Raw genomic sequence first — 27,191 nt, 5'->3', positions numbered from 1 at the left:
AGAAATGTTAGCAGATTGGTGCTGATGGGGCCCTGGGTCTGGAGAGAAGACAGACATTTGCACCGAAGACCAGTGCTGTGTAAAGCTCCACATGAACCTATGTTCAGTAGAGGGCCACCTCCATGTATAGTTTTTCATCTGTCATGTAGTCTTGCACTCCTGTGCTTGTTAGTCTGTGGGTATGTGTATGGGGGCCTTTGAAGCAGTAACTTATCATGAGCTTATTTATGAAGAAAAAAAGAAAGCCAAAATGTAAACATCTGTAGATTACATTATTAAATTGGCTGAAAAGAAACAAGAAGAGACAAAACCAACACTGTTAGTATTTGTAATTATTGTGTGGTACCTAACTTTATACAGCTGTGTAGTGGTTGGTAGACTGTCACTTTGGACTTAACAAATAACTTACAAAACAGCCTTTCAGAACCTAACCTGTTTGTTGGGAGCGTCTTAACTCAAAAAGCATGTTCTGTTGACAGTGAAAGGTCATTTACAAGTGGCAACATGTTATACTTGAATTCCAATAAAAGGTATAGTCACTTGGGTACCAAGGTGGTACAGCCGCCCCGGAACCTTTGCCTCTTCAGACTTGCTGATCACCATTCTGAAGGAAGGCGTTGATTACCAGCCTGACACAGTGCAATGGAAAGTAGCTATTCTTGGGATGAGGAACCAGGGCTTTAATCCCAGCTCTGTGATTTGAGGCAGTCTACCTGGCTTCTTGGGCCTCGAGGTTCTCATCTATGAACTCTGAAGAATTATTCCCATTTCTCAGAGATGTTTCAGGGATTTAATTAGGTGAATATTGGATTGAACTAGTTCTTCAAACATGTACTGAGCACTCAGCTGGGTGCCAACCACGGTGTAGACCTGGGCTGGAATGGGAGGAACAAAGATGAAAAATACAGTTCTTCATGGCCCAAGCTGAGCTGCTGCTGAGCTGCCAATAGGTGGCAGGATAGCTCAGCTAAAAAAAATATATATATATATATATATATATATGATTCTTGCCCTTGAGATGTTATAAGTTGAACGAGGAAGACCTACAGCTAAATGAATGATTTCAATATAGGATGGTAAATGCTAAGAAAGAAATGCATATTTTGGAGAGGGTTGCTATGAGAACATAGAAAGGTGTTTGGATGGACTTGAGGTTCAGGAAAGATTTGTGGAGAGGCAGTGCCTGAGCCAAACCCTGTGCTAAATCTTAGTTACTCCATGTGGGTTCCTTGTTTGGCAGTTATCCAAATCTCTGGTAGAGCTTTTCTCTACCAGGCAACTGAGTTTCTGATTCTCTATATGGTGGGGCCTGGGCATCTGCATTATCCAAGAGCTCTAAGGGGGAGCTTGGTGGCTGAGACTTTTTTGTCTCAGAGCAGTGCTACTGTTAATTTCTTCCTTAAGGGCTCCAAGAAGTCCAGGGGAGTACATCTGTAAAGCTCAAATCCTACTCCACTCTATGCTTGCCACTCCCACCCCACGGGGCTGGGTCAGAGGAAGGCAAAGAGGGCCTTCATTGGTCCTAGCTTTTGCTCCTGTCAAGGAAAGCAGGAGAAGAGACCAGTGGGAAGGAGCAGGCTACAGAAGAGATTGGAAACTTGGCCAGGAGGATTTTCAGCTGTTGTTTCTGACACTGGCTCCAGCTCCTCTGCCTGGGCATTTTCTGGGATGTGCCTTTAACAGCTGAATGCACATTAGAGAATAACGGCCTGACATCTGGTCATCCATACTAAAGAGGGCACAGGGTACTTACTATATATTGAGCACTTACTATTGCTACCCATTATGTTTAAATACCTCATTGTCTCACTTGATCCTTGCACAATCCTCATAAGAAGTAGGTATTATTATTGTTGTTGTTGTTATTCTCACTTTAAAGATGAAGAAACCAACACACAGAGTTCAAATGACTTGCTCCAAGTCCCCTGACTGTAAGTGGCAGAAGCAGGATTCAAATCCAGGTCCAGCTGGTTCCTCTGCCTTATTCTCAGTAACAGTTTTTAAAGTTAAAAAGTTGCTGAAAAGGCAAAGGATTCAGAGAGGAGGCAAGAATGCCAAGGACAAACTTTGCCTACTTCCCCCGCCAGTCTCTCTCTCTCTCTATCTCTCTCTCTCTCTCAAGATTTTCTCTCTTTTGCAGCCTAACCTCTTAAGGGGGGGTGTTAGAATTTTTACCTTGTGAGCAATTTTAAAAGTTAACAAAACAGAATGCAGTTTAAGGTTATACAGATTTTTTCCCTTAAGCATACTGCACTTGTAATTTTATTTATTTATTTATTTATTTATTTATTTATTTATTTATTTATTTATTTATTTATTTATTTTAGTTCTGAACATTATACTAACTTTGGGCTCTAACTAAAATATGTATGTGTTGCAACATTGATCTTTGTTTTATAGTAAGGAATTGGAGAGTTCTTACAGATGTGTGTGTTATTTTTCGGCTTCTTTACAAACATGTCTCCTTTGCCTTTTCCTCCCTATTTTCAGGATGGATGACGGCCGGCTCTTAGACTACCTTATGAATCATGATGAGCTGATGGAAGAAAAAGTTGCTTTTTATATCCGAGACATCATGGAAGCTCTGCAGTACCTTCACAACTGCAGGGTTGCACATTTGGACATAAAGGTAATAAGAAATCACAACCCTAGCCAGGAAATGACGAAGCCCAACCTGCCAGTCATTACCCTTGAGGGATATAAATTCTGATGCATTTTATTTACTTAGATTAGAGTCCTTATGAATATTAAACAGAAACGAGGTTGTTACCCAATTTAAGTGTGTTATTTATTTATTTACAAATTAATGAGAACACACAGGTCACAGTGACATCTGGGGTGAGAGAAGGTAGGCAAGCTTTAACCACTTCACCTAACTTTATGGAAGGAAGCCAATACATGTCAACCTTTTTTATGGTGCTCAAAAAAGAAGTCCCTGTGCTCCAAAAATGAATAATCTGTATTTTTTCTTGAGTTGATGCAGAAGGGATAGTTAAGAAGACATGATTTTCAGTGTCAAACAACTTGTCTGAAGTAACCCCCAGACTCAGAGCTTAGCTTAGTTTGAAGCCTCCTGAGCACTCTGCCTAGGGAACGTCCCATACACGATAGGCTTTATCCAGAAATGGCAGAATTGGGTTTGAACTAATGGAGCCCTACCAGCAGTCAAAACGGAGAGCTGACCCTGCCTTCTCTCCTCCCCGCCTCCTTGCATCTCCTCAGCCTGAAAACCTGCTCATTGACCTGCGGATCCCAGTGCCTCGAGTGAAGCTCATCGACCTAGAGGACGCTGTCCAGATCTCAGGCCATTTCCACATCCACCATCTGCTGGGGAACCCCGAGTTTGCTGCTCCAGAAGTGATCCAAGGCATCCCCGTGTCCCTGGGAACAGACATCTGGAGCATTGGGGTTCTGACCTATGTCATGCTGAGTGGGGTCTCCCCCTTCTTGGATGAGAGCAAAGAGGAGACATGTATCAACGTCTGCAGGGTGGACTTCAGCTTCCCCCATGAGTACTTCTGTGGCGTGAGCAATGCCGCCAGAGATTTCATCAATGTGATCCTGCAGGAAGACTTTCGGAGGCGGCCCACGGCAGCCACCTGCCTGCAGCATCCATGGCTGCAGCCCCACAACGGCAGCTACTCCAAGATCCCCCTGGACACCTCCCGCCTGGCATGCTTCATAGAACGTCGCAAACATCAGAATGATGTGCGGCCTGTTCCCAATGTCAAGAGCTACATTGTCAACCGGGTAAACCAAGGGACATAGCTCTGTCCCACCCAGCCCTTGAGGTTTCACATGGAAGTGCAGTGTGAACCAAAGCAAGACTGAATGTGCCTGTAAATAGCTGTGTTAATCATTTCACTCCATGTGGTTCCCTGGATTGAGAGATGTACTTCTTAAACCTCCAGTGGTTGGTTATTCAGGGTCTGAGCAGCAGTAAAATCGTCTGAAGTCCAGGCAGGGGCTTTCCAGAAGGTCATTCAGAAGAGATAAAGAAGCAGTCACAGAAAGTATTCAAAAGAGGGACAAGGATCACAAGAATAATAGCTGTTATAAAATTTTAATTGTGCATTCCAAAATGAGTGGGTAGCTGGGCAGAATCGAAGCTCACTGTACTGAGTATAAAAACGTTTGTTCCTTTGCTGAAATTTTAAGCAAAAAGTTCTATTTCACAGAGATGTCATGTATGCCAACTATTCTGTTTAGATTATTTAGATATAGTTTCTTAATAGGATACACATACATATACAGTCAAATATATCCCATTCAGGTTTCAGAGTTTTATAATATAGAGATATATATGAAATCAATCATAAGTAACTGTGAGTGCTCCAGTTAAGACAGTAATTTATTTACCGAAGCATTACGTTGTTTTGACGAAGCACAATTAGACATGTTTTTTAGAGCATTTTATAAATCTTGTATAGAAATCCTTTACCAGAACCTTTGCATTAAGGGAAAGCAACGTTACCCTTTTGCAACCTGTGAACAAGAAGATTTTTCTCTCAGTCACAGGTATTTGACTAATATAGGTTCTGTGTATGAAATGCTACCCCCAAATTCACTGGCAGCTCAGAGTTAATCTGGCAGGAAAGCCTGCCAGGAAGTAAGTCCAAATACAGTAAGAGTTGTGGGCTATTTTTATGCCTACACTTGGTTTGAAATAGGTAAGGAATATAACAGGTACCTACAAAAGGGCAAATAGAAACCTTTCCTACAGTTCCTATGAACACTGTACCAATGCTTTCTGACACTTTCTGCAGCTATAGCATGCAGTCCTCAGAAAGTTGGCCTACTTTATTTCTATCCCCTTCTGGAAGCTAAGGGGTGCTCACCAACAGGAGGCAGCCATATAGGCCTTTGAAAGGCCTGGTCTCAAGTCCTTTTTTGAAGCCATGGAATAAAACCTGATACATCACTCTAACAGAGCATTGAGTTTTAACTGTGACTGTAATATCTACCACCTCTCAGCCACTGACATTTTCCTGGACGGAAAGGACTCACTGCATTTTGAGGCTGACGCTGCTTTCTGGTGTATATTCTCTATACGAGATGATAATGAACTGCCCTTTTTTTCTGCTAGTGGAAAAAACAATTAAACCTGGGCATTTCGTGGGGTTTTTTTCTTTGTGTGTGTGTGTGTGTGTGTGTGTGTGTGTGTGTGTGTGTGTGTGTGTGTGTGTGTGTGTTTGGAAAGAGTTTTTGGTTTTGGGTTTGTCCATGATCCACCCTTTGTTTTCTAGAACATGTTTTGAAACTTGCAATTATGCAAATAATAGTTTAAAAATATAACTCAAGTGTTTGTCCAAATCAGGTTTATTAATGGCATTGCTTCTCTCCTATAATAGGATTGAGGGATTAAAATCATGCAGCACAGAAGAGCAGGTGGAGAGTTTAGGAAGGATAAATGAAAAAGAACGGTGGAAACTAAGCCTGAACTTTAATATATAAAAACACTTATTTTCACAGTGGAAATGTAGAATTAAAAACACTCATCATTCTTTTCCACTGGTTTCAAAGTCAGCTTTGTCATCTACCCTGCACTTCATCCCATCCAAGATTATAAATTAATAGATTAGTGAAAAGTACAAGCAATAAGACTAGATAGCACTTCGTATTTTCAGGATTAACCAAATATGTGGAAACTGACTCAGACTGTATTTGTTTCCTAGTTTTCAAATGGCCCTGGGTCATCAAGGGTCCCTTCCTCAGAGCTCTCTCTTGACTAACCCTTCATATCATTCATTGAAAAACAAATGTATATACAAAAGCTTTATGATATAATATTTGAATATTTAAAACATATTTACTAAAACCTCTTTTAGTAAACATGTCATCACGATGAGACATAGCGAAAAGAAGAAAATCCTTGTCCCTAGGGCTTGTTATGAGATAGAATGCAGGCACTGAGGATTCCAGACATCCATACAGTATGGCTTGGAAAGTTCTGTTCTGTCCACAGTGGACGATGACTAAGGAGCCCCTGCTGAGTCATTTTTGAGTGCTTATGGCCATGCAGGAGACAAGCTAAGTTTCTGCTTGAGGAGGATAGGGCCTAGGACAATGGTGCACAGACTGCACAGGAGAGCATTAATGAAACTGCTGTGGGGAGGACAGTTGACAGAATGTTAGACAGAGCCAAAGCGTTTTTATCAGCTTTTACAGCAGAGTGGGGACAGTCCAGATGTGAGGTGGCCTGGAATCTCCCCCAAGGACACTTGCTGGGGAAATGAAGAGACAGGAGAGGAAGGACATAGAAATGAAAAGGAGTATGATTTTGTTTAACTGGAGCCAAAGTACAATCATTAGAATAGAATGAATTTAATAGAGGCCCAAAGAGAAAGGGGGTATATTTTATATAGTTTGATAACTGAAGGAAACTAACAGGGAGACTCCCTGTCTGCAAAGCTCCTGGTCCCCCCCAATAGGGATAAGTAAAAGTCCAGGTTCAAGAATTCTCCATAGCAAGTTGGAAATAACAAGGAATCCCAGAAGATGTGGCTGGGAAATGTACTTCAGGTTGCTCTGTGGTGAGGGATGAAGGACCAGGGACCACTTTCTTGTACCTGTTTTGGAAGAGATATTTATTCCTTTGTGGGGGAGAAGAGAAAATAGTTCACGTCTATAATTATGGTGGTGTTTGAAATGGAAACTAGGAATTAGTGAGAGTGAACTTCCAGGTGAAATGGGAAAAATAAATGTTGGTTAAAGTCACAAGTTCTTGCTTGGCTTATATTCCTTGCATAGGGTTTTAGGTTTTTGTTTGTTCTGTAAAAGTGGGATGGAGAAAGAAGGAAAAAATCAGGGACAACCCATAATAATTTTTAAAAGGTATAGTGATTTACTGCATCCTTTCCATTTGTTTCAAATTAAATAGATTTATATCCACTTACAGCTGAATGTGGGAACATTTTTAAGAAAAATACTATAACGTTGACGGTGTCCTTCAAATCTCTCACAGCCATAAACACTCTTGGGGGAGAGAGGAAGGAGAAGAAAAGCTGGCTTCACTGCTTTGTGATTCACAAAGCCTTTATAATAGTAGTGCCTTCAGAGGGGAGGATGGGAGGTAAAGAAGTTCATTGTATTTAGATTGACTGATATTGCAGCATTTTTTCTTTGTTTAAAAATGTCTTTTAAATGAAAACATCTGAATATAGGGTGAGCCTAGGAATTCTTGGGTTTCAACCTCAGCTATTCCTGATTCATCCTTTCTTACAGAAAGTCTGGGTTTTTTTCTGCCCCAAATGTCCCCATTGTTAAAATGGGAGTTGGGGGGAAAGAAGGGGGACATTAATTTCATAGGAATGTTGGAGGAAGACCTTAGTTGGGATGTCTAGAAAATACTTTGATTTTTTTTTTAAAGTGCTACACACTGCCAGTGCTAAGAATATTGATAGTAACTTTGAACATTCCAGGTTTTTTAATATTCATATCTTTAGATACCATTTGCAAACTCATGAGAATAAATTCTGTAAATTGATTTTAATTGGAAGTACTAGGTGCTCTTTGTCTAAATGTTATTTGGTCTTAGCTTGTAATTTTGATCGTTTAAAAGCTTGTCTACAGAAAAAGGTTAGGAGAGCTGATTGAAGTCTTATGTCAATAAACTGTTTTCGCCAGCATTTCTTATGGCGACCGCCACTCTCTTCTCAAGCCTTCTGCTCTGGAAAAATTGACAGACAGGAATCCAAACAGCTACTTTCCTCACTGGGAAGGCAGAAGTGAGAATAAAATATTTTCTGATATCACAACTCATTTCTTCAGAATCTCACAGGCATCTATAAGAGACAAATTAAATGCACAGATGTAGAAATGAATAGAACTGGTGGTTTGGGGAGGGAAAGTTTTGACTTTCTTTTTGGTTTTTTTTTTAGATAATTAGGTATTTTGGGAGTAGCATAGTTGCTTTCCTATAGTCTCCATGATTTAGTGCCTGTGAGTTTGTCATTACTTTTTTCTTGCCTATGTGGAAGAGCATGGAGGTTTAGATTTGTGAGAACATGAGGGAGCAAATATGTTATAAAGTAGATGGTGGTTATTTCTGTGTATTAACTAAAACTTTGCCCTATGGATTTGCTAGAGGAGGGAATATTTCCCACACAAGGGGGGGGAGGGGTCTCTGTAGTAGAGTAAAAGTGCAGTTTTAAGGAATGTTGACCTACTCCTTTCTCTCCTGTGTAGCATCTCTGTGGAGTGTAGGTTAGGCCAACACAGTATGTGAGCTTTCCATGGATTTATTTGTATTATGGTTTTTCTTAACTATTTAAAATCATTTGGAAATGAATGATTAAAACCGGGGGCAGAGTTAGGAAAGATAAGGTTTATACATATACCACTAAGAAAAGGGAAGCTACTATGTTAATATTCATTTTCTAAAAACTATAAGGCTCTCGTTGTTTAATTCTGGAGGGTTAAAAAGGGCTGAACTTTGTCCATAGCTCTAGATGTTTAGAAAATATTATTCATGTGAGAAATCTATACAGAAATAGTAGAACACAGAAATATCATAGGCCATATTTTCTATGAAAGGCATTTCTTCCTCATTTTTAATATATGTAGAAGTTAGAGGAGAGGAAAAAGCAATTACTCTAAGACAAATGTTCATCTTTAAGGGACATTTATGGAAAACCTGAAATTAATCCTCATAGGCATTGTGTTGTCCTGTCAGCCTGTTTGCTGGGAGCTTCTAACCTGTGGTCAGATTTAGTTTCTATTCAAATGATCAAGATTAACTGTTTATTCAGATCACTGTTATTTTGGATAGTGAAGATAGCTGAGAAAAGGGAGGGTGGTGGAAAAACGTGCAAATAAATTCTTGGAGTCACAACTCCTGAGGCTTAAGTTAAGCAAGCTAATTTGCTAGCCCACAAATAACTAGCCTACGAGTTCCACCAATGCCTGATTTCTCTCAAGAAATGAATCCACATCCTGGAGTGTTATGGGAACTGTTACCGTGATCTCAAAGATTGTGGTTATAAATTCGAAGTTAACAAACATACATCTTCTCTTACTAACTTAAGCCATATCTGTCATCTCTGTGTTTGATTTTTTTGACCCTGGTGCTTTTACTTCTATTCCTGCCAAACTTCGGTCTACTCTATAGGGAAGGTGAGTAAAACTAGCAGTTAGGACAAATGTGAAGACTGTGAAAAAACTAAACATACTCTTTGGAATGAAATCCTAGTTAGAGAACAGTAGTGATCAAAGTGCAAACTGTTGGAAAATATGGATATATGTACATCTGTACATGTATATAGTGTATAATATGTATGTATATGTTATTGCTCATATGCAGAAATCTATCCATTTGAAGACAGCCCAGGTGGGTTAATTTCTCTATTGGAAAACCATTCAGGGCCATCCAAAACCATTAGGGCTGATGGGTAGAGTTAGATTCTACTCACTTAGGAATTATTTGCTGTCTTTCGAAATCCACAAAACCAAATAAACAAAGCCTGAAACATAATGGGGCCATCATTTGGGTTATTCTGCTTATCTGGAGTCAGAAATATCTTTATATTTGAATTATTAACAGTTGGTTTGCAAACTACATTGGCCCCTCTTGGTTTTGAGGGACTCCTCCCCACCAAGTCTTTTGAGAGTTTGGGGTGGGCTTCTCTGGCCATTCAGTTAAAGGGCCTTATCCATATGTGGACAGGTTTCCCCATAGGGACCATTACACATATACATATAAGTACATACTTCCATCAGGCTTGTAACAATTGATTTAAAATCACTCCACAGTATTGATAAATAGTTCTATATTTTCAAGGTGCAGAAGAATTCCACAGCCTTAATTATTTCAGTGTCTTGCTGGTCTGCCTTAAGTGTATCTTCTGGGTTTTGGTTATCTTATTATTTTTTAAATTTTCTGCAGTTGTTCATTTTGTATGCACACAATGTCATTTTGTAAAGGTAGGTTGTAAATATTTTATTTGTAAGTTAAATTCACTCACGTGTAATGTTGTAAAGTGATGACCTGCTGTCTTGTTATTACTACAGTAAATGTTATGGATGAAACTTCAAAATGTACATCTCACAAGTTATGCATTCCTATAAATATACTATACTAAAGATCTTATTTCTGGTAGTCTTTTTTTTTTTCTAATTAAAACCTTTGTTTAAAAAAAAGAGTAATTTTTTTTCTAATTTTCCCCAAACATATGAAAGCTTTTGACAAAGTAAAAATATCACATTATTATTGCAACACTTTTTGTCCAGCATTTTGGACTCTGCAGAAGTATTCTAAGGCATGTCTCTATCCAAAAATGCTTAGTAAGGCCTCAGGTGTGCATTGTTAACTTCATTCTGGTGTTTCCATGTGGCAACTTCGTTAGCAGATGGGCAGGCTGTTTGGGCTGGATCTCACACGTTTATGCATCAGAGTGTGGACTTGAGCATTCTGGATTAGCCTTTGCAGACCTGACCAGGCTTTGAAAGAGTCTGCGTTTGCCACCCAAGGGTAAAAAAGACTGATTCGTATTACACTGTCAGGTGGCAAGAATGTTAGAGATTGAAGTGTCTTGATTAGCTTATTTTGTCAATTACAACAAAATGTTTTAACATTTGACTTCTATTTCATCAAGATTTTACTGCATTTATTTGAAATGAGAAATAACTGTCAAAGCATGGGCTCTTCACCCTGGCTGGACAGCACAGTCTTTTCAGAGAAAATGCAGACATATGTAAAAAATATTGAAATAAAATCAGAATCAATTTGATGAGGAACAATCATTAGCCCTATGCTTTTAAGGATTGTTTTCCTTAAAAGTATTGCCTTTTCCACATAATGGGAATTTTCCCTACTTTAAGTAACCTATTTGTTAAGACCAAATACGCTTGGATTTTCAGATTGGCTGGCAAGGTCACCCTCCTGGATAACCTTGATACAGATGATTTCATTCTCTTCTACTCTCCTCCCTCTTTCCTTATCTGCTGTACACTTAACTACGTGCGAAGCACTTGAGCTACGCTAAGCGGAATAAACGTACGTCCTCCTTCTGGTCGCATAGAGCCGACAGAAGTAATGAGTCTGCTAAGCGCTTTATGGTCCCATGTGCAAACTGCTATGGCATTGTCATGTGATGGATGCCATGCAGTTAAATGAATTGAGAAGGGTACTGGCACTCTATTTGGAGAAACGGGGGAGGGGGAAGGGGCGTGGCTAATAACAGGCAAATAACGACTTGTTTGGCCAAGGAGTAGAGATAATTAAGAGGACACTGAGCTATAAGTGGGTAGGATTTATACAAATTCTATTGAAAGGCTTGACTTCATGATCTCGGAGTCGATCTAACTATTCGGGCTTTAAACTCCATCGATGCCATCCAGAGACGGCCGGCAGTAGCATAAACCTGGGTCCACATTTCGCTACAGCCACCGTAGCCCCGCCCCCCAGGAATCCAGAGCCCGCGCAGCCGCCCCGCCCCGCCCCGCTGCCGGAAGAGGAGGCGGAAGGGGCGGGGCTTCTCAGGTGATGTCATCCGGGCGCCAAAAGCCGGCGCACCCGCTCACTTTAGCGTTTGGAGCAAACGTAGAGCGCTTTGCGATGGCGGCCCCCGATGCAGCTTTGGGGTCGTTGGTAACGGGTCTGTATGACGTGCAGGCTTTCAAGTTTGGGAGCTTCGTACTGAAGAGCGGGCTCTCTTCCCCAGTCTACATCGATTTGCGGGGCATCGTGTCTCGACCACGTCTTCTGAGTCAGGTGTCAGCCCGGGAAAGGGAAGAACTCGGCTGGGTGGCGGAAATGGGGACCAGGGGGTGGAGGGGGTGGGTGACAGGAGTTGGGCTGTGGGTGAGAGCAAAAGAACCAAGCAGTTGGGTCGACTCTGCTGTCGGCCTGGGGAGTCGGTTTGAGAAGCCCATAGGCCAGGACCTTTTAGTTTCTTGGGGACCCAGAGAAGCAGCGTGCTCTTGGACCCACCACACGTGCTTTGCAAGAGAATCGGGAACCCAGTTTGGGGCCCTGTCTCACAGAAGTGGTTGAAGTTCTGTGTATTTAACTTCTAGAAAATTAGACGCGGGGAAGAAAGGAAGAGATGGGTGGGGAGAATTTAGCAGCTACTCAAATACTTGGAAAAGCTGTTACTTGGAAGGGCGGATTCGATTTTTTAGTGTGTGACCAGGAGTAAGAATTAAGGCCTGAGGGTGGACATTTCATGGAGGCAGGGTTTTTTTCTTTTTTTGTCAGTATAAGGAAAAACTTTCTACAAGTTAGATGTTTCTAGCACAGAGCTTCTCAAATTTTCAGTATGTTTGAATCACGTGGGAATTTGTTAAAAGGTGTAATATGCTGGAGTAGATCTGAGGCAGAGTGTGAGGTTTTGCGCTTCTAGTAAGCTGCCAGCCAAAGCTGCAGACCTCACTGAGTAGAAGGGTCGAAATGTGCTTTTGTCATTTTTCCCCACTTTTGTGTGTGTCTGTGTATGCCTTAATTTATTATTGTATTTACACATGATCTTACTACTTTCATTATTTAACTTTTGTAATAGCCTTATGAATAGTTGATCCACTACTTTTACTAAGTGTTTCCTTTGTCAATGAGAATTTTCCTTTGCTATATTTTCTTATTTTTAGTTTTGGCCTTTTCTACTTCAAGAAGTCCTTTTAACTTTTCTTGTAATGCTAATGCTGGTTTAGTGGTGATGAACTTTTTTAGCTTTTGCTAATGTGGAAATTTTTATCTCTCCAAGTCTGAATGATAACCTTGATAGTTACAATATTCTTGGTTGTAGGTTTTCCCTTGTACTTTGAATATTTCATGCTTATTCCCTTTTGACCTGCAAAGTTTCTGTTGAAAAATCAGCTGATAGTCCATGTGAGCTCCCTTGTGTGTAACTAGCCACTGTTTTGTTGCTACTTTTTAAGATTCTCTCTTTGCCTTCAACTTTAGGCATTTTAACTATGATGTGTCTTGTTGTAACATCTTTGGATTCATTTTGTTTGGGACTCTCTGTGCTTCCTGGACTTTCTATGTCTATTTCCTTTGCCAGGTTATGGCATTTTTCAGTCATTATTTCTTCAGATAGGTTATTTTGTCCCTTTCTCTTTTCTACTGGGAACCCTATGATGCTAATGTTGGTGTACTTAATGTTGTCCTAGAGGTAGGTCTCTCAAACTATTTCCATTTTTTTAAATGCTTTTTTTTTTTCTGTTTCGATTGGGTGTTTTCTGCTACCTTGTTTTCCAGATCTTCTGCTTTGATCTTCTGCTTCATTTAATCTGTTGTTGATTCCCTCTAGTGCAGCGGTTCGCAACCTTCCTAATGCTGCGACCCCTTAATACAGTTCCTCATGTTGTGGTGACCCCCAACCATAAAATTATTTTCGTTGCTACTCTATAACTGTAATTTTGCTACTGTTATGAATTGTAATGTAAATACCTTTTTGTTTTCTGATGGTCTTAGGCGACCCCTGTGAAAGGGTCGTTCAACCCCCAAAGGGGTCGCAACCCTTTCACAGGGGTTGAGGACCGCTGCTCTAGTGTATTCATTTAAGTTATTGTAGTCTTCGTATATGATTGGTTCTTTTTTTATATTCTATATCTCTTTGTTGGAGTTCTGAGTTAATCTTTTCTGAGTACATTGAGCATCTTTATTACCAATGCTTTGAACTTTTTACCTGGCAGATTGTCTCCATTTCCTTTAGTTCCTTTTATGGAGTTTTGTTATTTCATTTGGAACATGTTTCTTTGTCTCCTCATTTTGGCTAAATGTGTTTGTTTGTGTATGCATTAGGTTGATCTGCTATGTCTCCTGGTCTTGAAAGAAGGTGTCCTGGCCTTATGTAGAAGGTGTCCTGTGTGGCCAGCTGCACAGTCCATCCAATCACCTGAAGCCAGGTGCTCCAGGGCTGTTCCCTGTGTGGGTTGTGTGTGCCCTTCTGTTGTAGTTGAGCGTTGATTGTTGCTGGCATGTCAGTGGGTGGAGTTGACCCTCAGACTGACTGACTGAGGGCCAGCCTTGACTACAGGGGACAAGCTGTTGTGTGGGGGCTGACCCCAGGAAGCAGGAGTCACTTTAGCAATGCTCTTGTGCCAGGCAAGGCTGCCCATCTGTATGTTAGTTGTGAAGCTGCTTGGCTGGAGCTCTGGTGTGGTCTGAAGCCTCTGGGGAGTGGCTCCAGTTTGATCAGAGTTAAGCAGCAGCAGCTTGTGCTAGGCTTGGAGGCGCTTTGGAGAGGCTAAGGTGTGAGCCAAGGCCAGCTGCCACTCGTGCCAGACTTGGGGCCGCTTGGCAGGAGCTACAATGGAAACTGAGGCCAACTACCACTTGTGTGGGGTTTGTGAACCTTTGGGAGAGTCTGTAACGTGAGCTGAGGCCAGCTGCAGCTTGTGTGTGGGTTGCAGACCTTTAGGAGAGTCTACAACCTATGCCTAGTCAGGCTGCTCTGGAAGAGGCTCCAACTGAGCCGAGCAGTGGGGAAGAGTCTCAGGGAGAGGCCAGGACAAGCTGATCAGTGTTAGCCAGGTTAATGGAGAGCAACAGAGTTTGTGCCTGCCCGTGCCAGCTGGCTGGGTGGGAGGAGAGCTCGACAAAGGAACAGTGGTGCCTACCAGTACTTCCATCCTCTGAGAGAGTTCTTCCAATTCCTACCCCTCCAACACTCGCCCTAAAGTTAGTCAATTTAATTTCTCCCAACGTGACCCAGGCCCTTCTCATGCTGCTGCCTCTGTACTGGAACTTGGAGCAAGTTTGTTTGTACTTGAGCCCTTTAATAGCAGCATCTCAGTCTCCTGTAGTCCCTTGCCTCTCTGCGATGTAATCTCCACTGGTTTTCAAAGCCAGATGTTATAGGAACCCCTCTTCCCAGAATGGGCACCCTGGGCTGGGGAGCCAAGTGTGGGACTGGCGCCTTGCTCCTCAGGGGGACCTCCATAGCCTAGCTATCCTTCCTGTTTATTAAGCGCCACACTGTGCGTGTGGCACCTGCCTAGTCTGTGGCTCTGCCCTTCCCTCCTACCAGTCTCAATGTGGCTTCTTTATATCCTTACTTTTAGGATGTCTGTTCAGCTGGTCTTCAGGTGGTTCAGTGATGGGTGTTCTATAATTCCATTGTAATTTTGATGTGTTCATGGGAGGAGGTGAGTTCAGGTTTTACCTACTCTGCCATCTTGACTCCACCCCTCGCTATTGGAATTTTGATAGGGATTGCATTGAATCTGTAGATTGCTTTGGTAATATGGACATTTTAACAATATTCTTCCAATCCATGAACACGGAATAATCTTTCCATTTATTTGTGTCTTCAGTTTCTTTCATCATTGTCTTACAGTTTTCAGCGTCCAGGTCTTTGACCTCCTTGTTCAATTTGTTCCTAGGTTTTTTGTGTTTTTTTTTAAGATTTTTATTGGGGAATTGAGGAAGGGGAACAACGCTGGGGAATCAGGGGAAGGGGAACAGACAAGTTGCTGTCGTTTTGTTCTTCAGTCTAGTTGTGGAGGACTGAGTTGCTTCACTGGCCCAAGTTGGCACCATCATTGCGCTCTTCCCGGGCGAGGCAGATCAGTCGTCAGCGGTTGCTGGCCGCTCACGCTGGCTGCTGGCTACACACGGTAGCCCATGGCAACCTACTGGATATTTTGTTTTTTAATGCAATTGTAAATGGGATTGTTTTCTTAATTTTTTTTTATGAAACTTAACTGAAGACCTCTTTCAGGCAGAAAATATAACTAATGGGTGATAGATACTGAAAGCATAATAGATTACTGAGGAGAACTGGGAAGCCTGGGGACCATCTTTAGTCTATGGGATCAACATCATAGCCTTTCCTAACATCCCATGTTACCCTCAGAGCTGACTGTGTGTGAGTCTAGACAAGTAGTTTCATTGTTGTGTTTTTATATTTGTAAACTGGGATTTATGCAGTGAGTAATTTAACAAAAAGGTATTTGTTATTTTTGATCAGGTTTGAGACTATTTCCTGCTGGGTTATATTATAACACTATTTTTAATGATATGTTACATTATACACCGTTTAAAATAGAAATATAATAGTTTGTGTTCATTTTCTTCACAGGTTGCAGAAATTTTATTCCAAACTGCTCAAAATGCAGGGATCAATTTTGACACTGTGTGTGGAGTACCTTATACAGCTTTACCATTGGCTACAATTATCTGTTCAACCAACCAAATTCCAATGCTTATTAGAAGAAAAGAAACAAAGAATTACGGTAAAAATAATAGTAGTATAAGGATTAAGTTGATAGGTAACCTGACACTGCTAGACCTTTTTCTAGGCACTGATGATTTACCAGAGTCACCTTGAATATTCTTCATAAGACCTTTAAGTTGTTATGGCTCATGGAATTTGTTAACTGTTGCTATAAGTCACCTTCCTTTTCTTTAGAGCCTAGGCGTGAAATGGTTTGTATTTTATTAAGCAATGAAAAAAGTGCTTTTTTTGCACCATATCTATGAGACGCAACATTTTTACCAGCCCTTCCCTCATCAGCAGAATGTTGTAAGAGCACATACTTTCCCAGTATATTTATAAATTGCATGAAAAGAAATGTATGAATTACTCTTATAAAGCAATATAAATGCCACATTAAATTTTTAATGAAGATATTTTTGTCATGGGCTCATGGCAATAGGTTATTAGGTGGGTGTTTTAAACATGTTGGTTTGCTTTAAAACCAAGTCAATCTAAAAGTATTGGAACTGACTTCATATTTGAGATTGGGAAATAATGGGTGTTTTCGTTTTGTTTTATGTTGATGTGGTAGTATCTCTGTTTTATATATATATATATATATATATATTTTTTTTTTTTTTGAAAAGAGTCCTTACCTTTTATAGGTGCATTCTAAAAATTTTTATGATGAAATCATATGATTTCTGGGATTTGCTTCTAAAAGTTATGGGAGAACGGTGAGGGACTGGAGATATAGTTGAAACAAGAATTACTCATGAGTTGTTAAGTGGTGAGGTGCTGTATTTAGGAATGTTATACTGTTTTGTCTAGTTTTTTTTGTTTCAGATTGTCCATTATAAAAATAGTAAAAGCAGTTTTCCATCTTGAAGTCATAGTGTTTATTTATATGAATCCCTGCCCATAAAGAAACTATTATTTCTATTTCCTTATGTCTTCAAAACTAAGAATAATAAGATCATTCATTTTTAAATATACCTAGAAATACTCACAGTCTTGTGTTCTAGTCTAAGATGATTCTGTTAAACCTGCCAGTTCTTCAAGGGCGGGTAAAGAGAAAAGGGTTAAGAGAAAAGGAATGGGAAAGGGCAAAGATGGTACCTGTGGTAAAGCTCAGAAAAGCGGGCAAAATGCCCACCAATTGTACGCGTATTTCTGTTTCATAATAGAAATTTGGTAGTGGAAAATATAAAAATAAGTCTCTAAGAAAATTAATCTATAAAGTCTACAGCCTGAATTATTTAGATTTTGTAGATTATCTGAAAATAGTCTATAGTGGGGGTTAGAGTAAGAAAGTATATTTAGTCACATTGTATTATATAGTTCATAAAGTTGTAGTGATTGGTCTAAATGGTTGCTGAGTATTTTCCCTCGTGAATTTATATCTGCAAAGGCCAACTTTTTAGCTGATCTTGAGTAATGAACTAGTTTGTAAATGGAAAAAGGATTTCATTGATGATATTGGCTTATTCTATTTTTCATCACCTTCCTTGATCGAGGTGATCATGCTTTAAGAAACCCTATATTTGAAATTTTGACCATAAGCATGTTAAGTGGTACTTATTTACACTGCAAAATAATTTGTTAGTTTTACTGTAAATATGCTGTATATGTAACTTTGACAGTTTGGGGATACTGAGACACTGAATGAAATGGTAATCGTGGCATTTTGAAGATTCATCAGATATAAAGCAATTCCAAGTAGATTATCAGAAAATAAGATTTACATTATCTACCTCTTCATAAATATATGCCAGATTTACATTGCAAGATACATCTTGAGTTGACTAAAATACATAATTTTAAATTGGAATCAATCTACTCCTTTCTTTTTCAGGTACTAAGCGTCTTGTAGAAGGGGCTGTTAATCCAGGAGAAACCTGTTTGATCATTGAAGATGTCATCACTAGTGGATCTAGTGTCTTGGAAACAGTTGAGGTTCTTCAGAAGGAGGGCCTGAAGGTCACTGATGCCGTAGTGCTGCTGGACAGGGAGCAGGGAGGCACGGACAAGTTGCGGGCACACGGGATCCGTCTGCACTCAGTGTGTACATTGTCCAAAATGCTGGCGATTCTTGAGCAACAGAAAAAAATCGATGCTGAGGTAGTCGAGAGAGTGAAGAGATTTATTCAGGAGAATGTTTTTGTGGCAGCTGATCATAATGGTTCCCTCTCTTCTGTAAAGAAAGCACCCAAAGAACTCAGCTTTGGTGCACGTGCAGAGCTGCCCGGGACCCACCCAGCTGCATCGAAGCTTCTCAGGCTTATGCAAAAAAAAGAGACCAACCTGTGTGTGTCTGCGGATATTACAGAATCCAGAGAGCTGTTGCAGCTCGCAGATGCATTAGGACCCAGCATCTGCATGCTTAAGACTCATGTCGATATTTTGAATGATTTTACTCTGGATGTGATGGCGGAGTTAACAACCCTGGCAAAACGCCATGAGTTTTTAATATTTGAAGACCGGAAATTTGCAGATATAGGAAACACAGTAAAAAAGCAGTATGAAGGTAGGTATTATTCAGGAATCTGCATGAATCAGAAATCCATCTTAAACTGGCTGAAGGAAAAAAGGAACTGTGCTGTCTCACATGACTGAAAGTCCAGCTGTAGAACAGGCTGTCAAGCATGGTTGGATCCGGGAGCTCAAGTGATGTCTTTTGGACTTGCTTTCTCTTCATCTCTCAGCTCTGCTTTCTTTCTTGACTTCTTTCCCAGGCATACTCCTCATGCCTACCCCAAACCAGTCACTGGGGTGTAGAATACCTTAGGTATAGAATGGCTACAGGTATAGCTAATACCTTTATTAGCTCGCCTGGGTAATATGCCCCACCCCTGGTGATATGAGGTTGTTACCTGTATATAAACTTCTTAACTGAGATCTGGTCAGGGGTAGTTCCTCTAAAGAAAATGGGTATGCTGATGCCAGAAGAAGGGGGCATAGGTTCCAGGCAGGCAAAAATGTGTGGGCCCTGGCAGAACACAGTGAGTTCTGATATTTGAAGAATGAAAATTGCAGATACAGAAAACAATGAAAAAGGAGTATAATGTTAGGATTTATTATTAGCAGAAAAAGATTGGTTGATAGGCATCCTTTTTAAAGAAATTTTTATGTTAAATAGGAATTCAAAGTAGAGCATATGTTGGTTGAAAAGAATACTTAATTTTCTACCCATTCTATGCAAATTTCTGTTATAGTATATATATTGAATGCTTGCTTTCACTTAACCTTATATATTTTGTTATTAACACTTACAGGCATCTTTTGAGATAATTTTTTTAAAGTGGTACATGCATATTCTTAAGCTATTTCTTTAGCATAGATTTGTCTGTAAGTGACTTCTTCATGTGCTTAAGATGGCCTACCCTCATCACATTGCTTAGTTCAATTTATTGACCTACTGTAAGAGTTATATATAAACTTTCTGTAGGCTTGCATGTAGTTCTTTCAAAAATCAATTAGAGTTCCAGCTGTCAGCTTTTAAAATGAACACAATTGTCTATTGAAATTTGAAGAGCTAAGGGCCGGCCGAGTGGCTCAGTTGGTTAGGAGCACAAGAGTGCAAGCTCTGAGCAGCAGCAGTTCGATGCCCAGCCTGAGCTGAGCTGCTGCTGAGCTGCCAACAGGTGGGAGGATGGCTCAGATAAAAAACATAAATAAATACAATAAATAAATAAATAAGTAAATAAATAAATAAATAAGGAAATTTGAAGAGCTAAAGAGACCTAAGAAACAAGTAGAAGATTTGAGACATGGTAAAGTGGCTGAGCGATCCCTGCAGAATGAAAATTTGTCATCATCAGAGGAATTTCAGAATGTTCATATCTTTAACCCCCATAAACACCTATCTTCTCAGGAGTCCATTTCTAATTGTATTCATTTTATTCGTGGTCACAGCTTCAGTCTGCAAGGAAAAACAGTCTTAGTGTTGCTGGAAAACTAAGTGCAGAACTTGCAAGAGTTTTTTTGATTGTGGTCTCTCAACCAGCTGCTAGGTGGACATAAATTTTCCACAGTTGGTACCATAGGTCTAGTGATAATCAGTAAAATTCTTGAAATGTTTCACTATTTCATTAACACGTTACTAGGAGATTATTTCATATTGTAGTTGGTTGGGCAAACAGTGAGAGGTTTTTGTTTGACATTTGACACATACCTTTTTTCACCCTTCTTCTTAGGTGGTGTCTTTAAAATAGCTTCCTGGGCAGATGTAGTCAATGCCCACGTGGTGCCCGGCTCAGGAGTGGTGAAAGGGCTGCAAGCTGTAGGCCTGCCTCTGCACCGGGGCTGCCTGCTTATTGCAGAAATGAGCTCCGCGGGCTCCTTGGCCACTGGGAACTACACAAAAGCAGCAGTAAGTGACAGGGTCTGGGGTGAGAAGGCTGGGCTGTTACACTACGTGTTCCAGGGGAAGAAAGTTTCTTAATTTGGGGTCTGTGAAACCTGCTAAAAAAACAATGTAGCAGCTGTTGTTAGTGTGACGGTATGTTAATACTAGTTGGCTAGGGTTCCCTGATAATAGCATTTTCTGTCTTGTAGTGGACACTTAAGAGATTTGAATTGTACTCCCTAGAGAGAAACATTGAAACACAGATACTTGGTCAAATAAACATCCACCTGTATGCTTACCTGACCTTTAAGATGGAGTTGGGTTTTTTTCATCTCACCATGAGTTGAAATTGAAGAGCTTCTTAGACTCTCCCAAGTCCCACAGAGATGCATTCTGATGACAGCAGCCCACATGAAATAGCTTTTTCTTTGTCAGTCTTTGATACTGATTGGTATTGTATGGCAAAGCTCTTAAGTAGAGTCCAGACACATTGTTTCCTCCAGTAATTCCCCCCATTATTAAAAGTTCTTGTAACACCGTACACCTTAATACCCAGCCCCCATCCCTGCATTCCAGAATAAAAGAGGATAATTGTCTAGTTAAAAAGTTCCTCTTCATATTTTCCTCTGGGTAAGTTTCATAGTTGGATAATCATCTGGAAAGTTGGGTAGGTCACCTTTATAGATACTTTAAAGATTACTGGTATTACTTTTAAAAGTAATAGAACTTTTGACTTTAATATTTTAATTTTTACATGGGAGTTTATGTCTTCATATTATTTCAAAGGCTGTCTGTGGAACTGTGAAGAACTCACATGGCCCTAGTGCCAGGTTTTAACCCCCACCCCCCCACACCCGCCCAATAGACCATAAATACCTGTGATTTCCCAGCTCTCAGAGCAGAGCGTTCATGAGTCAGTTGGGCAGGTATTTGGCATTCTGGGAGTCTGAGCTCAAGGCTAAGACATTGCTAATTGGTAGGTGGTAGTCTTGGTGGCAAGAATAAAACAGTAGGAGCCTCAGGGAAGAGCCAAATTAGAAAGTAAGACGGACCTAGAGAAACTTACATGAATGTGAGGTAAGGGGGTAGTGGTATAGAAAGCGTAGAGACCAGTTATTAGCAGATGTTAAAGGAGGAAGAAAGCATTAGAGGTGAGATTTCTTGAGCTCTTGACGACAGCTGTTTTTTTTATATGGTGGCCATTCATGGATATGGAGTACCCTGTGTAGATAGACAGTAGGTCTTTAATGTGGTTTCATGCCATTAGAAATGTATTCTAGATACTCTCATATCATTTTTGAAAGTAGGTGGGTAATTATGCAGCATCTAGATTTTAGACACACATAGTACAGGATTTTTAATGTTTCTAGGGCATGGTTAATTGGGAGAAGGGGAGAGACAGGGTTTATGAAGCAAATATGTAGACTCGTATCTAAGATTATCTGTTTTAGATATAATGAGTTCAATGTGAAATGAAAGACATCTACATAATAGCAAAGTTTCTTACTAGTTAATAGAGCCAGTTTTTTACTTGTGGAGCTATTCTGTTGTGATTAACTGCTTTCCTGTAATCTGTCCTATTACATTCCATTTAGGTTACAATGGCTGAGGAGCATTCTGAATTTGTGATTGGCTTTATTTCTGGCTCCCGAGTAAGCATGAAACCAGAATTTCTTCACTTGACTCCAGGAGTTCAGTTAGAAGCAGGAGGTAAATCTATTCATTGGTCATGGTTCTTCCAAAATACTCTTTACCCAAATCAGCAAGGGCAAAGTAAAATTGGGTGTGTTATTTTAAAGCTGCTAAAGAGAAAGCTTGTTTGTCTAGAACAATAATGAATGAGCCCTTTTGGCCTGGTGATACTGACCTAGATATGCAAAATAGCTTGTGGTCTCATTTGAGGGTGAAAATTTAGAAAGCTACTTTTCATTGAAATATACCCAGAAACTGATTATTTTAGTGTTTACCAACTGATATTCTGGATATGCTACCAAAAAAGGTGTTTTATGCTCAAGGAAGAATGGGCTAAGCTAAACACAATCACACATTTGTTTCTTTGTTAGAAGACTTTGCAGAGCCTTGGATGTGCTAATGTTTGTTGTGACTCTCCAGTGCAGAGAAACATGGTTCTGTCGTGTCTCCTGAGCTTATATGTAACACTTTCAGCAGCCTGAGAACTGCAGTTGTGGTGGCTAAAGATCAGTGCATATTTTCTCAGTGATGGTTACTAGTCCATAAAGGAGTAATCTAGGTATAAACATATACATATTTAAATGTCCTATGGGACTCATTAACACTGCTTTGATTTTGAATGGGGAAGAAATGATGACCTGGAAAGTTTTTAGTTTTCATGAGTTGGCTGTTGTACAACAAAGGTATGCAATCACGGGGATGGGAGTTGATCCCACTTTTCATCTCTTTCCTTCTTTATGGATTAGGCTGAAGGCATTAGAGATTGGAACTGTGCACAGTACGGTTCTCAGAAAACCTATTTAAAATGAAAACAACTGTGCTTATCACCCCTCAGGGGAATTTGTCAGGTTGACACTCTGATGTTCTGTTTTTACATTGAAAAGCTCAAAAGTTACCTTTATTTTTTATTATTTTGTTAAAGCTACCTTTAGAACTGTGAAAAGAAAGTAGATTTTGTTTTAGTCATTCTTTTATTATATAATATAACTCATACCCACCTCTCCTTCACGTCCTGCCTCCCCGGGCCAGCTTCTGTCTCCACAACAATCACATAAATGGTGTGATGTGCATCCTCACAGACTTTTGGCTTTACATGTGCTCACATACGCACATAGCGTTGGAGAATGTTTTGTGCAGTTATGTTTCCACATCTAGAGTTAACCTTTTAACAACTACAGTAGTGTTTCCTAGTTAGGATTGGGACCATGGTGTGCTTAACCATTCCCCTGTTGATGCATTTTGACTGTTCACAGACTCAACATCCTTGTATATATCTTTGAACATGTAGAGAGTATTTCTGAAATACCCTTCTAGGCCAGAATCTGCTCAAGGATGAGCGCTCTCTCTGAAGATTGCTTACCCTCCAGCACAGTGCCCCTGTGCCACATAAATATTCTATAAGTACTTTTGCAAATGTTGAGGGAATGGACACTGTGCTTTTTAGGAACTGATGAAAGTTGGTATTTCTGTAACTGGGAGGATTATACTGAGAACATAATGATTGAGGGTATGAGTTTGGTGAACCTCGGTTTTCTTTTTAAACTCTGAAATACTGGAACTAGTGGCTACCCATGAACCTTGAAAGAGCTAATTATATTAGATAAATAATATAACCACACTTAAGAAAAGGAAGGTACTGCCTTTTTGGTATTTTGAGATTTTGTTTTTAAGTACTTTAAACAGAAATCATTAACTTTCTGTAATCAGAAAGAAAACTAATAGACTGATGAGAATTCATTAGAATGGTAGATGTGTCCGCAGGCGTATAGAATATTGGCAGTCTCCACTCCCCAAATTCCATGGTACGGACTCTGTATACTACAGAGCAGGGCCTCAGCAGAAGGACTCGCCTCTCTCAGGCTTTGTCATAGTCACCTCAGTACTCAACTTCTGACATTTTTTTTAAAACTCCACATTTGTACTAAACATGGGTCAGATAGATTTGGATTTCTGACCCTTCTATTTAGTAACCATGTATCTTTGGACAACTCAATTTGCTTCTTTCAGTCTTATTTTCTTGATCTGTAAAATGGGGATAATAGTGGTGACCTCATAGGGCTGTTGAGAGGCTTAAGCGATACACTGTGTTTAAAGCACTTACACAATGTCTTGACACAGAGTAAGCACTCTGTGCTTGTTGCCTATTATGAATTGTGAGCCCCCACAATTCTTTAACTAGACAGTACAGTTGGGCTTTGGGGTATATTTAAAGCATTTTGGATTTGAAAGATAAGCTATTTAACAGAAAATTCTGTTATTTGGTACAACAGAATTTAAAAGGAAGGAAAAAGGGGGTTTCTGGTTCAAGATAATGATGTAGGAGTCCTGCATTACTTCTTCCCATAGACACACAAAGCTACATACATACAGAGCAGTTTCCTCTGACAACAAAATCTAAAGCTGGCTGAGCAAGGACTACACCTCTGGTAAATAAGAAGAAAACCACATGGAAGTGGGTGGGAGAGGCTGGAGCACAAAAAGTCTTACCAACACCCCCCCCCCAGGTGTGGAAACCCACAATTGGGAGGGACCTCAACAAGAGCGTCCCCATGAGAAGTGAAGGGTTTGTTTGGAACTGCACATTGGGCCCACCTTAAATACCCACCCCTGAGAGATGAGCCCCCAAAACATCTAGCTTTGAACACTAATGGGGCTTGTGTCCACAGACCCACAGACTATAGTGATCTGAGGACTCTAAAGAGCCTGCATGCTCAGACTCACCTGTCCCAGGCCCAGCTCAGAGGCAGCTGATGGTACCCAGACATTAAGTACAAAGGCTCATTTGCTAACGTTAAAGCGTTGGCCTGAAGAGAAGGCATCTAACTTAATACACATCTACAAGTTTGCTGGAAACCTCCAGGGATGGAGACTGGTGGGCGCCATCTTCGCATCCAGAGCACCAGCATCTGGAAGGGAGTTTTTACACCATCTGGTGCCCTGATTTTTGCTGCTGCCCAGGGGACACCCCTTGATTATTTGGCTCTGGAGGCTAGGGGAACTTATGTTCCTGGATCGCAATGGGACTATAACAACTGGGAAGCAATTCTTAGTAGGCGACCACCTCCAGGGCGCTGCACAGACAGCACACTGAAACACACCTCCAGGCTTCCTGGGAGAGAGGCCTATTTGCTTGTCCTTGAGCTGTGACCTAAGGAGCAGGCTTCTGATCTGACACACATCTAGTGGCCTACAGAAGTGCTTTCAGGGAACAGAGGCTGATGGCACAGTCTGCACTGTCCACTGCCTCACTCCAACTCACTGGTATCTCCCAGAAAGGAGCTCATACCCTTGGCTGGTACCTCGATTTTTGCAGCTGCCACGGAGGGAGACTTCTGCCTGGCTGAGCTCTGGGGCCTGCAGAGCTTATGGGTCCCACAGGACTGTAACCAACAGAGAAAATGTCCTTAAACAGGTTCCCCCTCCCAGGGCACAGCAGGAGGCAACAGATCAGGAGCTCAGCCTTTCTATGAAAGAAGCCTGTTAGCTTTTATCACAGCTGCAAACCAAGGGGCAGGCTTCCCATCAAACACACATCTAAGGGCTAACTAATCCTTACAGAGACCAGAGGGCAGGCGCTGTCTTCTTGCTTTCCCTTGGCTGTGTTCCAGAGCTCTCCTATCTCCTGGAGGGGAGCTTTTACACATGTCCACTGCCCCAGTTTTTGCGGCTGCCGCCCAGGGCCCACACCTTTATCTCCTGGATCTAATAGCAGGGAAGGGGGGTTTGCATTCCTGCGTGCCACAGGCTGTAACAATTGGAGAGAGGATTCTCCGGCTACCACCCCTGAGTACTGCACAGACAGCGTACTGAAACGTAACCCCGGTCTCCCTATGAATGAGGTCTGTTTACTTGTCCTGGAGCTTCAGCCTGAAGGGCAGGCTTCAGGTTTGACACACATGTGGGGCCTACAGAGCTGGTCTCAAGGAACGTAAACTAGTGGGCGCCATCTTTGTGCTCCCCCTCGCTACAGCTTGCGGGTCTAGTTTGGAGCCCTGATTCTTGTGACTGCTTCCCAGGGGACACCTCCGAATAACCTGGCTCTGGTGGCAAATTGTCATTGTTTGCAGATGACATGCTATTACATATGGAAAATCCTAAAGACTTCACCAAAAAAATGTCCTAATTAATAAAATTCAGTCAGTTGTCAGGATACAAAGTCAATGTACAAAAATCTGTTGCATTTCTATACACTAATAAACTATCAGAAAGAGAAAATAAGAAAACAGTTGCATTTACAGTTGGATCAAAGATAGTAAAACACCTAGGAATAAATTTAACCAAGGAGGTTCTGAAGGCCTGTACACTGAAAACTATAAGACACTGATGAAAGAAATTGAAAAAGACACAAATATATGGAAAGATAATCTGTGCTCATGGATTTGAAGAATTAATGTTACTAAAATGTCCATACTACCCAAAGCAATCTACAGAGTTGATGCAATCCCTATCAAAATTCAAATGACATTTTTCATAGAAATAGAACAAATAATCCTAAAATTTACATGGAACCACAAAAGACCTCAAATAGCCAAAGCAATCTTGAGAAAGAAGAACAAAGCTGGAGGCATCACATTTCCTGATTTCAAATGATATTACAAAGCTAGTAATCAAAACAGTATGGTATTGGCATAAAAACAGACATAGATGAATGGAATAGAGTCCAGAAATAAACCCATACATACATGGTCAATTAACTTATGACAAAGGAGCCTAGAATATATGAAATTTTTGTAATTATACAAAGGGATGAATGTTAACTAGACTTATGGTGGTGATCAGTTCACAATGTATGCAAGTACTGAATACTGTACACCTGAAGCTGTTACATGTCAATTATACCCCAATAAAAATACATGAAAAGAGATGGCACCCGCCTGCTGGCTACAGGTAGGAGGGCTCCACACAGGGAGAATGGGGACTGTCCCTCCAGTCCTTGCAAGGTTACACACCTCAGGCAGCCCCTCAAATTTTCCAACACCCTCTGAGTCACCGTCCCTCTGCTGGAGCCCCAG

At 40.7% G+C, this 27,191-nt stretch overlaps 2 protein-coding genes across 15 annotated transcripts in view; both read left to right on the top strand.

Moving 5' to 3' along the window:
- Positions 1 to 10,087, top strand: part of KALRN (kalirin RhoGEF kinase) — a 655,970-nt gene extending 645,883 nt beyond the window's left edge. For all 13 annotated transcript variants that reach the window (XM_019652336.1, XM_019652320.1, XM_019652304.1 and 10 more), the window contains 2 exons: positions 2,491 to 2,629; positions 3,223 to 10,087. In XM_019652336.1, the coding sequence (XP_019507881.1) occupies positions 2,491 to 2,629; positions 3,223 to 3,768 (685 nt within the window). In that variant the 3' untranslated portion in view covers positions 3,769 to 10,087. The remainder of the gene's footprint in view (positions 1 to 2,490; positions 2,630 to 3,222) is intronic.
- A 1,385-nt stretch (positions 10,088 to 11,472) lies between these two features.
- UMPS (uridine monophosphate synthetase) overlaps positions 11,473 to 27,191 on the top strand; it is a 26,667-nt gene continuing 10,948 nt past the window's right edge. Inside the window, exons 1-5 of one of the 2 annotated variants that reach the window (XM_019652259.1) lie at positions 11,473 to 11,710; positions 16,023 to 16,176; positions 17,995 to 18,666; positions 20,336 to 20,511; positions 22,083 to 22,197. In XM_019652259.1, the coding sequence (XP_019507804.1) occupies positions 11,483 to 11,710; positions 16,023 to 16,176; positions 17,995 to 18,666; positions 20,336 to 20,511; positions 22,083 to 22,197 (1,345 nt within the window). In that variant the 5' untranslated portion in view covers positions 11,473 to 11,482. Of the gene's footprint in view, positions 11,711 to 15,036; positions 15,088 to 16,022; positions 16,177 to 17,994; positions 18,667 to 20,335; positions 20,512 to 22,082; positions 22,198 to 27,191 lie in introns of those variants that run through there. The other variant, XM_019652266.1, reaches the window with a different exon arrangement.

This window comes from Hipposideros armiger, unplaced genomic scaffold (genome assembly GCF_001890085.2).
Source record: "Hipposideros armiger isolate ML-2016 unplaced genomic scaffold, ASM189008v1 scaffold_8, whole genome shotgun sequence".
Classification (NCBI taxonomy): domain Eukaryota; kingdom Metazoa; phylum Chordata; class Mammalia; order Chiroptera; family Hipposideridae; genus Hipposideros; species Hipposideros armiger.
This window is presented reverse-complemented; position numbering and strand designations above follow the sequence as displayed.